Here is a 15094-nt window from a genome sequence, read left to right as displayed (position 1 = left end):
AAGCTGCTGCCACTAGTCATGACATAGACGATAACATGCCATCAACGTCGTCTGCCAAGGCCGATGCCCAATGTCATAGTAGAGGGCACATACAATCCCAAATGGCAAAGTTCAGGAAAATGACCTTGAAAAAGACATTTAAATCAGCTGAAGAGAAACGTAAACTTGCCAATATGCCATTTACGACACGGAGTGGCAAGGAACGGCTAAGGTCGATCCCTAGTATGTTCATGACTAGTGGTTCAGCTTCACATGACGATGGAAGCACTCCTCCCACTAAAAAAATCAAAAGAGTTAAGCTGGCAAAAGCACAGCGAAGAACTGTGCTTTCTAAGAAGATATCACAAATCCCCAAAGAGAGTCCAAGTGTGGTGGTGGTTGCGATGCCTGACCTTCCCAGCACTGGACGGGAAGAGGTGGCTCTTTCCACCATTTGCACGCCCCCTGCAAGTGCTGAAAGGAGCACCCACAGTCCACTTGCTGATATGCAAATTGAAGATGTCACTGTTGAAGTACAACAGGATGAGGATACTGGTGTAGCTGGCGCTGAGGAGGAAGTTGGCGAGGAGGATTCTGATGGTGATGTGGTTTGTTTAAATCAGGCTCCGGGGGAGACAGTTGTTGTCCGTGGGATGAAAAAGCCCATCACGGTCATGCCTGGGCAGAAGACCAAACATTCCACCTCTTTGGTCTGGCAATATTTCTATCCAAATCCGGACAACAACTGTCTTGCCATATGTACCATATGTAAAGGTGAAATAAGTAGGGGTAGGGACGTCAACCACCTAGGAACATCCTCCCTTATACGGCACCTGCAGCGCGTTCATAAAAAGTTACTGTCAAGTTCAGAAACTTTGGCTCAGACCGTAAGCAGTCCAGGGACACCTAAATCCCGTTGTCCTGTTGTATCCAAGCGCCTGCAAACCACACCGTCAACTCCCTCCTCGTCAATTTCCTCCTTAGTCAGGATCGGAAGTAGTCCTGCAGGCCATATCACTGGCATGACTGACTCTCCTATCCGGGATTCCTCCGGAGGATCCTGCATTGCTACGCCTACTGCTGCCGCTGCTGCTGTTGCTGCTGCTGCTGGGAGTCGTTCATCATCCCAGAGAGGAAGTAGGAACACCACTACTTTTACTAAACAATTGACCCTCCAACAGTCCTTAGCGAGGAGGATGAAGTACGACAGCAGTCATCCTGAAGCAAAACGTATAACTGAGGCCTTGACTGCTATGTTGGTGTTAGACGTGCGTCCGGTATCCGCCATTAGTGCAGTGGGATTTAGACAATTGATGGAGGTAGTGTGTCCCCGGTTCCAAATCCCGTCTAGATTCCACTTCACTAGGCAGGCGATACCGAGACTGTACAGAAACGTCAGAAAAAGTGTCCTCAGTGTCCTGAAAAATGCCGTTGTACACAATGTCCACTTAACCACGGACATGTGGACAAGTGGAACAGGGCAGACTAAGGACTATATGACTGTGACAGCCCACTGGGTAGATGTATCACCTTACGCAGCAACAGCAGCAGCGTCACCAGTAGCAGCATCTCAGAAACGCCAGCTCGTTACAAGGCAGGCTACGCTGTGTATCACCGGTTTCAGTAAGAGGCACACCGCCGACAACCTCTTAGAGAAACTGAGGGAAATCATCGCCCAGTGGCTTACCCCACTTAGACTCTCCTGGGGATTTGTGATATCTGACAACGCCACCAATATTGTGCGGGCATTACATCTGGGCAAATTCCAGCACGTCCCATGTTTTGCTCACACAATAAACTTGGTGGTGCAGAATTTTCTGAAAAGCGACAGGGGCGTGCAGGAGACGCTTTGGGTGGCCCGAAAAATTTCTGGCCACTTTCGCCATTCAGCGACTGCGTGCCGAAGACTGGAGCGCCAGCAAACACTCTTGAACCTGCCCCGCCATCACCTGAAGCAAGAGGTTGTGACGCGGTGGAATTCAACCCTCTATATGCTTCAGAGGATGGAGGAGCAGCAAAAGGCCATACAAGCCTATACATCCACCTATGACATAGGCAAAGGAGGGGGTATGCACCTGACTCAAGCGCAGTGGAGAATGATTTCCGTGTTGTGCAAGGTTCTCCAGCCCTTCGAACTTGCCACACGTGAAGTCAGTTCAGACACTGCCAGCTTGAGTCAGGTCATTCCCCTCATCAGGCTTTTGCAGAAGCAGCTGGAGAAAGTGAAGGAGGAGCTAAGACGGAGCGATTCCGCTCGGCATGTGGGACTTGTGGATGAAGCCCTTCATTCGCTTTGCCAGGATTCCAGGGTGGTCAATCTGTTGAAATCAGACCACTACGTTTTGGCCACCGTGCTCGATCCTAGGTTTAAAGCCTATGTGGTGTCTCTCTTTCCGGCCGACACAAGCCTGCAGAGGTGCAAAGACCTGCTGGTGAACACACTGTCAGCTGAAGCGGAACGTGACACGTCAACGGCTCCTTCTTCATTTTCTCCTGCAACTGGGGCTGCCAGGAAAAAACTTAGGTATCCTAAGCAACCCGCTGGCGGTGATGCAGGGCAGGCAGGACCAAGTTTGGACATCTGGTCCGGACTGAAGGACCTGGCAACAATTTCTGACATGTCTACTGTCACTGCATATGATACTGTCACCATTGACAGAATGGTGGAGGATTACATCGGTGACAGCATCCAAGTAGGCATGGCAGACAGTCCATACCTGTACTGGCAGGAAAAAGAGGCAATTTGGAGGCCCCTGTACAAACTGGCTCTATTTTACCTGAGTTGCCCCCCCTCCAGTGTGTACTCCGAAAGAGTGTTTAGTGCAGCCGGGAACCTTGTCAGCGAAAGGCGTAGGAGGTTGCTTCCACAGAATGTGGAGAAGATGATGTTCATCAAAATGAATTATCAGCTCTTCCAGGGAGACCAGCCTCCAGAAGGTACAGAGGGACCTGTGGTGGTGGATTCAAGTGGGGACGAGTTAATACTTTGTGAGGATGAGGATGTACACACTGAAGAGGGTGAGGAATCGGTGGATGAGGAGGATGAGGATGACATCTTGCCTCCGTAGAGCCAGTTTGTGCAGGGACACATTAATTGCCAGCTTGTTTTGTGGGGGCCCAAACGAACCAATCATTTCAGCCACAGTTGTGTGGCAGACCCTGGCGCTGAAATGATTGGTTTGTTAAAGTGTGCATGTCCTGTTTATACAACATAAGGGTGGGTGGGAGGGCCCAAGGACAATTCCATCTTGCACCTCTTTTTTTTCTTTGCATTATGTACAGTTTGGGGCCTAGTTTTTCAAACTGCCATCCTGTCTGCCACTGCAGTTTCACGCCTAGATGGGTCACGTGTTTGTGCCGCCCACTCGTGTCGCTTAGCATAGTCATCCAGCTACCTCGGTGCAACCTTTTGGACATAAAAACACTATTGTGAGGTGTGAGGTGTTCAGAATAGACTGGAAATGAGTGGAAATTAAGGTTATTGAGGTTAATAATAGCATAGGAGCAGAAAAACCTACAAATTCTGTGATTTTAGCTGTTTTTATGCTTTTTTAAAAATAAATACAGATCCAAAACACAAAACCCAGAACCCAAAACACGGAAGGGTGGTTTTGGCAAAACCAATCCAGATCCAAAACACGAAGAAAGATCCAGATCCAAAACCAAAACACAAAACACGAAAAGTGGCCGGTGCACACCCCTAATAATAACCTGTTCACTTCTCTCTAGGATGGCCTTCTCGTGTGCGGGTCCAAAAGAACTCACTTATATTCAGCTGTCTCCAGGACATTCTGGGAAGGTAGGCAAGTATGGCATTTATACAACCTCTGATAGGATGCTCAAAGAAGGAAAGGAAAAGCAAATACATTTTTAATAAAGTTTAGTTTTGGCTTAGGATTGCCTGAGGGCATAGGCATATTTATAATGGGGGCAGGGTGTGGGTCCCACATCGCACATCCTGCACCCATAGTATACTTACCTTGTGTCTGCAAGTGGGTCCCTCATGCTCCTCACTGCCTTCACGGCTTGAGGAGGGGTGGTGTCGCTGCTAAGAGGAGGGGCACTGCCATTAATATGCACCTGACTGAGGGGATTTCTCTCATTTACTGAACATTTCAGAAACATTCAGGGTGACAATTGTAAATAATGGTATACTGGAAAAAGGTGTTGTAACTCAGAGTAACCAATCCTCAGTATTTTTCCAGTAAAGTTTACACTATTAAAACAGACATCTGGGGGTAAATTTACTAAAGGTCGATTTGGCATTTTGAGTGATTTGAGGTGCGATTTTCATTCGATTTGGCTTCGATTTTGGTTTTGAGTATTTACTAAAGGCCAAATCGCATGTAAAATCGGACTTCAAATCGACTTAGGACACAAATCGTCCTCAAATCGACCATCGGAAAAACATTGGTACTTTTACATAACACACAAAACCCTTATTTACTATCATTCGATTTGAAATCATCCTCAAAATCGGACTATAATAGATCTGCTTCATGCTTTCGATTTGAGCATGAGCAGGTCGGATTGACACAGATACATGCAGACATCAGTGAGATGCCTGCAGGTATCTGCCTGGACAAAGTGTGTAAACAGATAGATGTAGAAAAAAATTGACGTGAGGTCCCCCCCTTAATCAGAACCAGCCCCGGACTGTGCTAACCCAGTTCTGGTTGAATAAGTACAGGGAAAAAATGATGTAGGCTCTCCCTGTACTTAGTACAACCAGCACTGGGCTATGGGAAGCAGAGCTGGTTCTGGATTTACAGGGAAAAATCTGCGTAGGGTTCCCCTGTAAGATCCTGAACCAGCCCTGGACCCTTTCTAACGAGGGACTGATGCCACAGCCAGGGGAACCCTATCACCGGGCCCCCCAGCCACAGCATCAGCCCTGACCGTTAGTCAGCCCAGGCCAGGGATCCCTGGGGAGCTGGAGACCCCTTCAATAAAAGGGGTCTCCCTCTCCAGAGAACCCCTAGCCTGGGCTGATAGCCCAGGGCTATCCCAGCCACCCCTTTTTTTTGGACATGAACATGTCAAATTGAACTGCAAATCACTCTTCAAAACCGACTGAAATCGAATTTTTTAGCCAAATTGACCTTCAAATCGAATATTAGTAAATTTGGCAAAATCACTGGTTTTCAAAAATTCGATTGAGTCGATTTGAGAAGTGCTAAATCACTCCTCAAATCGACCTGCAAATCGACCAATAGTAAATTTACCCCCTACAATACACATCTGCTGTCAGCGACAACTTTCAATTTGACATAATATCATTGTGTTTTCCAGAAGTGAGCATGGTGTTCAACAAATATGAAGTGTGGATTAATTTGTCCCAAATTTTGCCCATCATAAATTTGCTATGGGGCACAGATAATTTAGGTAACTGTCTGCTTTAGACTTGAAGAACTGGACCTGTATAATATGGCCCTCAAATTGTGTGGTCAATCTGGGTACAGACGTGGTTGTTTAACATTTGGTCCAGCATTATAACAGACCAATTTCAAACTGTTCCATTTTATTGAAACTCCATATGACGATCAGCAGGGATTGGGTATGAAGTCCCGGCGGCTATTTAGCCGCCGGTTCATATCCCGATACCGGCAGCCTGAAGAGAGAAGATCCAGGCAGGGCAGGTAAGTAGTAAGTAACCTATCCCTACCCCTCTCCCCCCCTAACCCTCCCTTAGTGCTGCCTAACCCTAACCTCCCCCCATAGTGCCTAACCCTAACCTCTCCCCAGGCAGTGGCGGGCTGGGCCGGGGGGCAGGGTGCCATGTGCCCCCCGGGCTGCAGCGTCATGCGGGCCGCGGGCCGGTGCAGTCTGTGTCACTGTGACACAGACTGCACCGCGTGTGTAGCGCTGACCGGCTCCGGCAGCTGTGTGTTTGTTGTAAGCAGCAGCCAATGAGAGTCTGTCAGAATCTCATTAGCTGCTGCTGCGCCCACTGCGGGAGCCGATCCATCTTCCGGCTCCCGCAGTGGGCAATGGGAGAGACGTCATGATGTCATATGACGTCTCTCCCATAATGCAGAGCGGCCCGGCCCGTGAGGTCAGACGGAGGAGCAGATGGCGGCGGCAGGAGCGGGGATTCAGGTAAGTGTTTTTTTTTTATTTTGTTTTTTATATTATGTGTGTCTACTGGGGGGGGGGTCTGGCACTACTGGGGGCACTACAAAGGGGGGACTACTACTACTGGGGGCATTACAATGGGGTGGGGGACTACTACTACTGGGGGCACTACAAGGGGGAGGGGACTACTACTACTGGGGGCACTATAAGGGGACTACTACTACTGGTGGCACTACAAGGGGGGGTGGGACTACTACTACTGGGGGCACTACAAGGGGGAAGGGACTACTACTACTGGGGCATACTACTACTGGGGGCACTATAAGGGGACTACTACTACTACTGGGGGCACTACAAGGGGGGTGGGGGACTACTACTACTGGGGACTACTACTACTGGGGGCACTACAAGGGGGAGGACTACTACTACTGGGGACACTACAAGGGGGGGACTACTACTGGGGGCACCACAGGGGGGGACTACTACTACTGGGGGCACTACAAGGGGGGGACTACTACTAATGGGGGCACTACAAAGGGGGGGACTACTACTACTGGCGGCACTACAAGGGGGGGGACTACTACTGGGGGCACTACTGGAGGCCTGCATAAGGGTGTTCTCTCCTGTGGCACACGGGGGCACTGCATATGGGCACTACGACAGGGGGCTGCCCTAATCTTTATTTTTACCTTACATTAATCCCATATGGACCCGCCTCCTCCCTGGAACACTTGAGGGGGGGGCGCCGTAGCACGCATATTCTTCTGACACCCTGGCTACACGCTACTCCTCTGCCAGGGCCGCCTGCATGCATTTGCCCCCCAGGCTAAAAGTTGCCAGCCAGCCCCTGTCCCCAGGAGTGCCTAACCCTAACCCCCCCTTATTGCACCCTAAACCTAACCCTCCTGGGGAGGGTGCCTAACCCTAACCTCCCCCCGGGGATGCCTAACACTAACCCTCCCCTCTAGGGGGGGCCGAACCCTAACCTCCCCCCCAAAATCTATCCCTAAACCCACTACGCTCCCTAAACCTAACCCTCCCCCCCGCGGCTAACGCTGACGCCCAGGACTTACCTAGTTCGGGCCGGCATCCTTCGGCATTCCAACGTTGGGATTAGAATAGGCGTCGGTATTTTAACGCCTATCTTAAGTCCCTTGTCAGGTTTCGGATCTCGGTATTGAGACTGGCAGACGCAATAACTACATCCCATCATCAAGTGGTTGTATGAAATAAGTCTTGATGAACATGACACTTAGGGGTATATTTACTAAAGTGCGGGTTTTTAGAAGTGGAGATATTGTCCATAGCAACCAATCAGATTCTACTTAACATTTATCCAGCACGTTCTAGAACAGGGTTTGGGAACCTCAGGCCCGGGGACCGTATAAGGCCCGCGGAGTAATTTGGTCTGGCCCCGGAGCTTTTCTCTGCTAACCTCATCTGGCTAGCAGGGTGCCTAGAATGGCACCCTGCAGCCAGAATCTATGCATCAGTGCCACCTGGAGCATCCTTAGGATGCTTTAGACGTTCACATCGCTGCCCTTACAGCATCCTCAGGATGCTTCCGGCATTGCTGTAATCACCAACAATTGTGGCACCGCCACAATGTTATATATATCAAAGTGGCCCTCGGCAGAATAAAGGTTCCCGACCCCTGTTCTAGAAGATAAAAGGTAGAATCTGATTGGTTGCCATGGGCAACTTCTCCTGCTAAAAACCATCACTTTAGTAAATATACCCCTTTGACTGTAAATAAATGTCTGAAATTCCTTAACAGCACAGCATCCACACACTAAAACAGAGTAGTCAAATTGTAAAAAGTGTGCCTTAAATAAAGAAAAATATATTGCCTAATCAGCGCAAAACATTAACACGAAATGAATCGGTGAATGAACCCTGAACCTCACCTGAAGTCCAATTAAAAGAATATTCCCACATTGAGTTTACAATTCTTTTCTGAAAGATTAACTATTCTGTTAAATACAAACTGTGTAAAACTAAAAAATACCATCAAATCACTCAACCATACATTTTTTCATTGAGGTTATCATGTATTACCATTTATTCTTTTATGTGTAATACAAGCAAATTGTGAGTATGCTAATTTATAAACTCATACCATCCAGAATTTCAGAGCTTAGTACATCAGAGACAACTTTTCAAACTGATTGGGGGTACCCCTCCATTTTCCAGAAAAATGCCATGCACAGACCTGGATAGTGGCAGCACAGACATAATGGGGAGAATTCAATTATTTATGCCATCCTGATCACGCCAGATCGCCCGTCTAAATTCAATTGTTTTAGTTTTTCCGCATGTTGCGCTCAAACAGACCGGGGTTTAGATCCGTAAAGTGGCTAAACCATACTTACCAACTTTCCCTGATTGATAGGGAGACTCTCTGAAATAGTAGCAATCGCCCTGACTTCCTGAAGAGTCTAGCAATCTCTGCTTGCACCTTACCCCATACTTGCTGATATCCTGGCTGCCCCTTCCGGGAGAGAGCAGCCAGGTTGGCTTAGCTGGGGGGGGTGGGTCCTGCAAAAGGGGTGTGGCCTGATACATTACACGCTGCTTAGGGGCGGGATCACGTACTCACATCATTTTGGCCCCGCCCCGCAACACAATGTCAAGATTTCTGGCATTGTGGAGCAGGGGGCGGGGTCATGATGACGCGATTCAGCAAGAATCGCGTCATCAGCCCCCCAATGTGGGTGTTTGGGGCAACATTGCGGGGGGAGACTGGAGGGGCCGGGAGGCTTGCCTACTTTTCCAGGTGGGCGGGAGCGGCACCTAATTTCGGGAGGCTTCCGGCCAAATCGGGAGAGTAGGCATGTATGCCTTACCTTGAAAGAAAAAGAAGAAAAGAAACTCTATTTTGTGAGCACTCTTATGAAATATGAATTAATTAAAACATAACCTTTAATAATACAAACTAATATATCTATGACAAGGACGAAAGATTAGACAAACAACATTTAACATGAAAGCACCCAGAAAATTAGGTCAGTAGGGAGGTCTGAAGGTATATGCTAATTTAGTAAAGCATCCTGTCTCATAAATGACCCCTCTAATCGACATTTAATACAATGGGTGGAAAAATAGAAAGCGTAGTCATAAACTTCAAAAATATTGTTCATCGAACAAGCGGCGAACATTTAAAGCAACATACTAAACACATAATACTTCAATGATATTTATGAAATCACACCAGTATGTATAACATACTACCTAAAAAAGATGAAGTATCAGGACGGTCAGGGTCAAGATTAATCCACCTATAATTCTACTTCCCCTCACTTAGCAGAGGTCATCAATGAGGGGTGAGAGATCATCTGGTGGCAATGTTACCCCTGGAAACAACAGCGTAACCGCAACGTTACTCACCATTTCGCTTCTGCTGTTAAGGGTCTTACATGATGCATAGGACCCTTAATGAGAGAGTTACTCTAAATGAGATTGTCATCAGTTAATAGAGTAGATAGTCAAAAAGGTGAGTAACCTATCATAGTTGAATACTATAAAAAGGTCTCGTCCTGTATTAACTAGTATAGTATGGTCTCGAGTAGTTAAAAGGATAATGAATTGGTATATTGCATCCTTTAATAACAAGGCCTTACACAAGCAGAATATATTGAAGGTATGGGTACAAAAATTACAAGCCTTGTTGTTGATTATACACCCGGACTTATAATCTATACATAAGGGTAGTTAATACCGAGAAAATGCTGACATTCAGATACACAAAATTATCTGTTTTTAGTACACTTGGACTCATAAAAAATTTACAAAGATTTCATCATATGTAGATGTTAATCATATAATATTCACACATACAATACTACAATGGAATAGCATTTACTGCCTTCTAATTGCCAAGTCCTCAATTAGAAGGCAGTAAATGCTATTCCATTGTAGTATTGTATGTGTGAATATTATATGATTAACATCTACATATGATGAAATCTTTGTACCTTTTTTATGAGTCCAAGTGTACTAAAAACAGATAATTTTGTGTATCTGAATGTCAGCATTTTCTCGGTATCAACTACCCTTATGTATAGATTATCAGTCCGGGTGTATAATCAACAACAAGGCTTGTCATTTTTGTACCCATACCTCCAATATATTCTGCTTGTGTAAGGCCTTGTTATTAAAGGATGCAATATACCAATTCATTATCCTTTTAACTACTCGAGACCATACTATACTAGTTAATACAGGACGAGACCTTTTTATGTTATTTTGTTTAAACAACTGAGGTTATGTTCCAATAGTATTCAACTATGATAGGTTACTCACCTTTTTGACTATCTACTCTATTAACTGATGACAATCTCATTTAGAGTAACTCTCTCATTAAGGGTCCTATGCATCATGTAAGACCCTTAACAGCAGAAGCGAAATAGTGAGTAACGTTGCGGTTACGCTGTTGTTTCCAGGGGTAACATTGCCACCAGATGATCTCTCACCCCTCATTGATGGCCTCTGCTAAGTGAGGGGAAGTAGAATTATAGGTGGATTAATCTTGACCCTGACCATCCTGATACTTCATCTTCTTTAGGTAGTATGTTATACATACTGGTGTGATTTCATAAATATCATTGAAGTATTATGTGTTTATTAAGTTGCTTTAAATGTTCGCCGCTTGTTCGATGAACAATATTTTTGAAGTTTATGACTACTCTTTCTATTTTTCCACCCATTGTATTAAATGTCGATTAGAGGGGTCATTTATGAGACAGGATGATTTACTAAATTAGCATATGCCTTCAGACCTCCCTACTGACCTAATTTTCTGGGTGCTTTCATGTTAAATGTTGTTTGTCTAATCTTTCGTCCTTGTCATAGATATATTAGTTTGTATTATTAAAGGTTATGTTTTAATTAATTCATATTTCATAAGAGTGCTCACAAAATAGAGTTTCTTTTCTTCTTTTTCTTTCAACCTAGTTTTTACTCCAGTGAGCACCTCCACTACCCGATATGTTATATTTTCAATTTGAATTGGGAACAGTGGTTATATGTCTGATTAGTCATACCTACACTACTACTGGTCAGTGCGTCGATTCTCCCTTTCCCCTTTCCCTCTCACTTAAATGTATGCCTTACCCCCATTATGTAACTTTTAAGGACTTGTAACAAAAAGAAAATCAGAGATATAGACATTCAAACTGTGTAATCAGTGCCCTTTCCCTGCATTGGTTATAAGGCACAATGATCCCTATGGCTACATGTTGTTTCAAATAAGGTTTCTATTGCCCTCTTATATGGAATCACATGTGTAGAACACAATGCCATAAAAAGTATGTGTATTTTCGTCAACAAGTACAGTAGATCATACTGAGCAACTATAGCAACTAAAGCACCTATAACGCTGCCCTCTTAGGTGTTACTTTCACAATCTCACTGAAATGCTTTTTCAAAAGTAGGCAAGCACGGGCTAAACCTATCTAACAAATTGGAGTCCCCTGTATGTAGCTTTGCTTTACTTAAGCTACACATCCTCCAGTGCGTATTTAGAAAGTGTTTAGCCCAGCCAGGAACCTTCTGAGCAATCGGCGTAGGATGCTACTGCCTAAAAATTTGGAAAATCTGATGTTCTTAAAAATTAACTACAAATTCCATGAGGAAGACCTTTCCTGCCAATTACATCAACGTGCGACAACTTTAATGGTGGATTCCAGTGGGGATGAGCTAATACTGTGTGATGATGACGTTAAAACTGATGATGTTGAGGAGGATAAGGAAGATAATGATATCTTCCCAGTGTAGAGAGGTTTAACAACACTGTTAGCTGCCATAAGCCTATTGGTAGCTTGTTTTGTAGGGGCCCAAACAAACCAATCACTTCAGGAACAAAAATGAAAGTCCCTGTTGCTTGGTTTGTTAAACTGTGCATGTCATTTTTAATATACAACATAAGGGTGGGAGGGCCCAAGGACAATTTCATCTTGTCTCGCTTTCCTTTTTATTATGGTCTGTATTTTTTGGGACCATTGGGATCGGTCTTTTTTTGCAAAGACAAACATTTTTATTGGTTATTGCTCTAAATACATTTCTAATTTGCAACAAATTTTTAACCAGAAAATAATACAATGTTAATAGCCAAGGATTCCTGACAAAGGTTAAAACAAGAAGCCAAGAAAATTGATAGTTGCACTGCACTGCTGTCTATAACACCAACAAATATTAGGAGGCTGATCTATTGGCCATACTACCCCCCTTCCACCCTCATAAATGTTCTTAGTCAACCAAAAAATTAAATTAACAAACTAATTAATAATTTATTTATTTAACTGCCTTCCACTACATGCATACTCCACCTCCATTTTTCTGTACTGCCCTCTGGCCTCTGATCTAGTTCTTGATTTAATGAAAACATTCTTGGTTTCTATGGGGTTGCATAATTTATTAAACTGCCATCCTGTCTGCCTCTGCTGTGTGGCAATGTTCCACAGATGTGCTATAGTCTTTTAAACTACCATGTGTTTGTGCCGCTGCTCTGTTGCTTAGTTTAGCCGGCCAGCCTAAAGCAATTTTGTGAGTTGGTCAAAATTGTCTAAAATGACTGAAAAATAATGTTATTGACGGTAATAATACTTTAGGAACAAAAACAGGCCCATATTACATGATTTTAGCTGTTTTTATCATTTTTTTTTTTGATCCAGATCCAAAACCAAAACACATGAGGGTGGTTTTGGCAAAACCAATACACGACAATGAATTAGAACCAAAACCAATAAATAGTACTGGGGGTACACTCCTAGAGTAAGAGACAACAGGTAGAATGACAATACTCTCTTACGGGGACACTCTTGAAATAAACTATATAGTTTCTGAATAAGTTAATACTTAACTGTTACTCCTATAAGGATAGAATACTAGCCACAGAATAAAACTATCAACAAAAACACACAAAACACAAATCTGTGGGGTAATAAAGGAATTGCAGATCACTTGCATAACGAGTCAGAAAAAAGCAGATACAGTATAGAGTTTAAATTGACCCTGTGTCATGAAATCGTTCTTAAGTATGATGTTTTGAATAGAATATTAAGGGGTCTATTTACTAAGCAGTGTTAGGAGACAAAGTGAAAAGTGATAAGGTGCCAGCCAATCAGCTCCCAACTGTCATCTCACAGGCTGTGTTTGAAAAATGACAGTTGGGAGCTGATTGGCTGGCACCATATCACTTTTCACTCTGTCTCCTAACACTGCTTAGTAAATAGACCACTAAGTGTGCTGCATACATAGAGAGATATAGGGGTCTATTTACTAAGCTTTGGATGGAGATAAAGTGAACGGAGATAAGGTACCAGCCAACCAGCTCCTAACTGTCATTTTTTAAACCCAGCTTCTATCATGACAGTTAGGAACTGATTGGCTGGTACCTTTTCTCAGTTCACTTTATCTCTATCCAAGGCTTAGTAAATAACCCCCATAAAGATAAACAATGGCAAAATAAAAAGTGTATATGTAATGTATCAATGCTTCAAAATAGAAAAACCACAGCCTCAGAAATATATGCGTAAATAATGTTACAGATTTTGCACAATTTGACAATTATTCAGAAAATATTTGCAGATATTGGACTCCCTATTCAGTGTATATGCCCAGGTACTTAAGGTGTGGAAAAGATCTAACAGCACCACAAACATTACAAACCTCCCAAGTGTAAGAAACTGGTAAGCTAGTAAGCAAATATAGTAAGTCAAATAAATAATATTCTGATAATGAAAAGTTTTTTTTAAAAGTCAAATCTTGATAGATAGATAGATAGATAGATAGATAGATAGATAGATAGATAGATAGATAGATAGATAGATCTTACCTTTGAATGAATGAGGAGCGGTAACGGTAACAGCAGAAGGGGTGTTGCAAACAAAATAAAAAACCGCTTGCAGCTCAAAAGTTGTTTCATACATGGTGCCATCATATGGAACAATAATAAAGTAGTAATAAATATGGGTGCTCTATCGGATTCCGGCAAGGCTGACACCCAAGGGTGCAGTGTCCTTGAAGATCTCAGGAAATGTAGGTGATCCTCCTAGGGTTTCTCACATTGATATAGTGCTGAGCTAGATAGTGGGAGGTTATCAAGGTGTGTTGCTAAATATCTTCTATGTAGCTGCATTTCCAATGCAAGGTCACAGTCCAACTTCACTTTACACATAAATGGGAGGAGAGAATCCTTCTGTAGTTCTGTCAGCCGCTCTGTATCATCACAACAAAAGATAAATGAGTAGGTTACATCTCAAGGTCCTCACTGGTTAGATGCATAGATGCATTTTCAGCATGGACAAATGTTCTGTACTTGAATTACAAAGTATAATGACAACAACATAACACTATGGTTGGGACGTTTTAAATACTCCTCAGCAAGCACATATCCATTATTGTAGGATGATGTGGCCTGAAACCTCCTACTCTTTCATCATGAGACAGAAATCAAGAAGAGTTAAAGTTATGCTGGGAACTTTCCAAGTACATCATTGCATCAGTACAAACATTGAGAATGTTTGCCAATGTTGTTTAATGCCATCTACTGGACAAAATTGGAATTAAACACATATTAAAATAAAGGTACTGTAAGGGTCACTTAGGAACTGCAAATCTGAGCACACTTTTCAATATTTGTTTATGTGCACCTACCTATATTATGGTGCACTGCCACTTCACGTACCTGTAAAATCAGTCTGGGTCTGGTTTTGTGGTTTGTTGGATTCACCTAAAAACAGTGAAATTAAGAAAAAATTTCACTTCAAATTCCACAATACTAAAGCTTTGGAAGCAACTAAATGACTGATAAGTTTAGCCTTATTTATAGCTGAAAGACCATCCTAATGACTCCTCACTGTACTTTATTACATGTCTACTGTGCATTTGACATAGTTTAACGCGTACTTACACATGCACTTTCCTGCAGAAAAGCAAATTGAAGATGCAAAGTACTGCCCATTACTAGGACAAGAATATCTAGAAGTGCTGACCTTTAGGACTTCTGACATAGGTGTATCTATAGTGGATGCAGGGATTG

General features: G+C 43.7%; 1 protein-coding gene across 1 annotated transcript in view; it reads right to left on the bottom strand.

Moving 5' to 3' along the window:
- The window catches only part of LOC148518077 (Na(+)/citrate cotransporter-like), a 183839-nt gene extending 169846 nt beyond the window's left edge, over positions 1-13993 (bottom strand). Inside the window, exon 1 of the mRNA XM_088477819.1 lies at positions 13889-13993. Within this exon, the coding sequence (XP_088333945.1) occupies positions 13889-13993 (105 nt within the window). The remainder of the gene's footprint in view (positions 1-13888) is intronic.
- Positions 13994-15094: the final 1101 nt, after the last annotated feature.

This window comes from Taudactylus pleione, unplaced genomic scaffold (assembly GCF_031769625.1).
Source record: "Taudactylus pleione unplaced genomic scaffold, aTauple2 ptg000203l, whole genome shotgun sequence".
In the NCBI taxonomy this organism is placed as follows: Eukaryota; Metazoa; Chordata; class Amphibia; order Anura; family Myobatrachidae; genus Taudactylus; species Taudactylus pleione.
The sequence above is the reverse complement of the archived record's forward strand: the minus strand, read 5'-3'. Positions and strand labels throughout refer to the sequence as shown.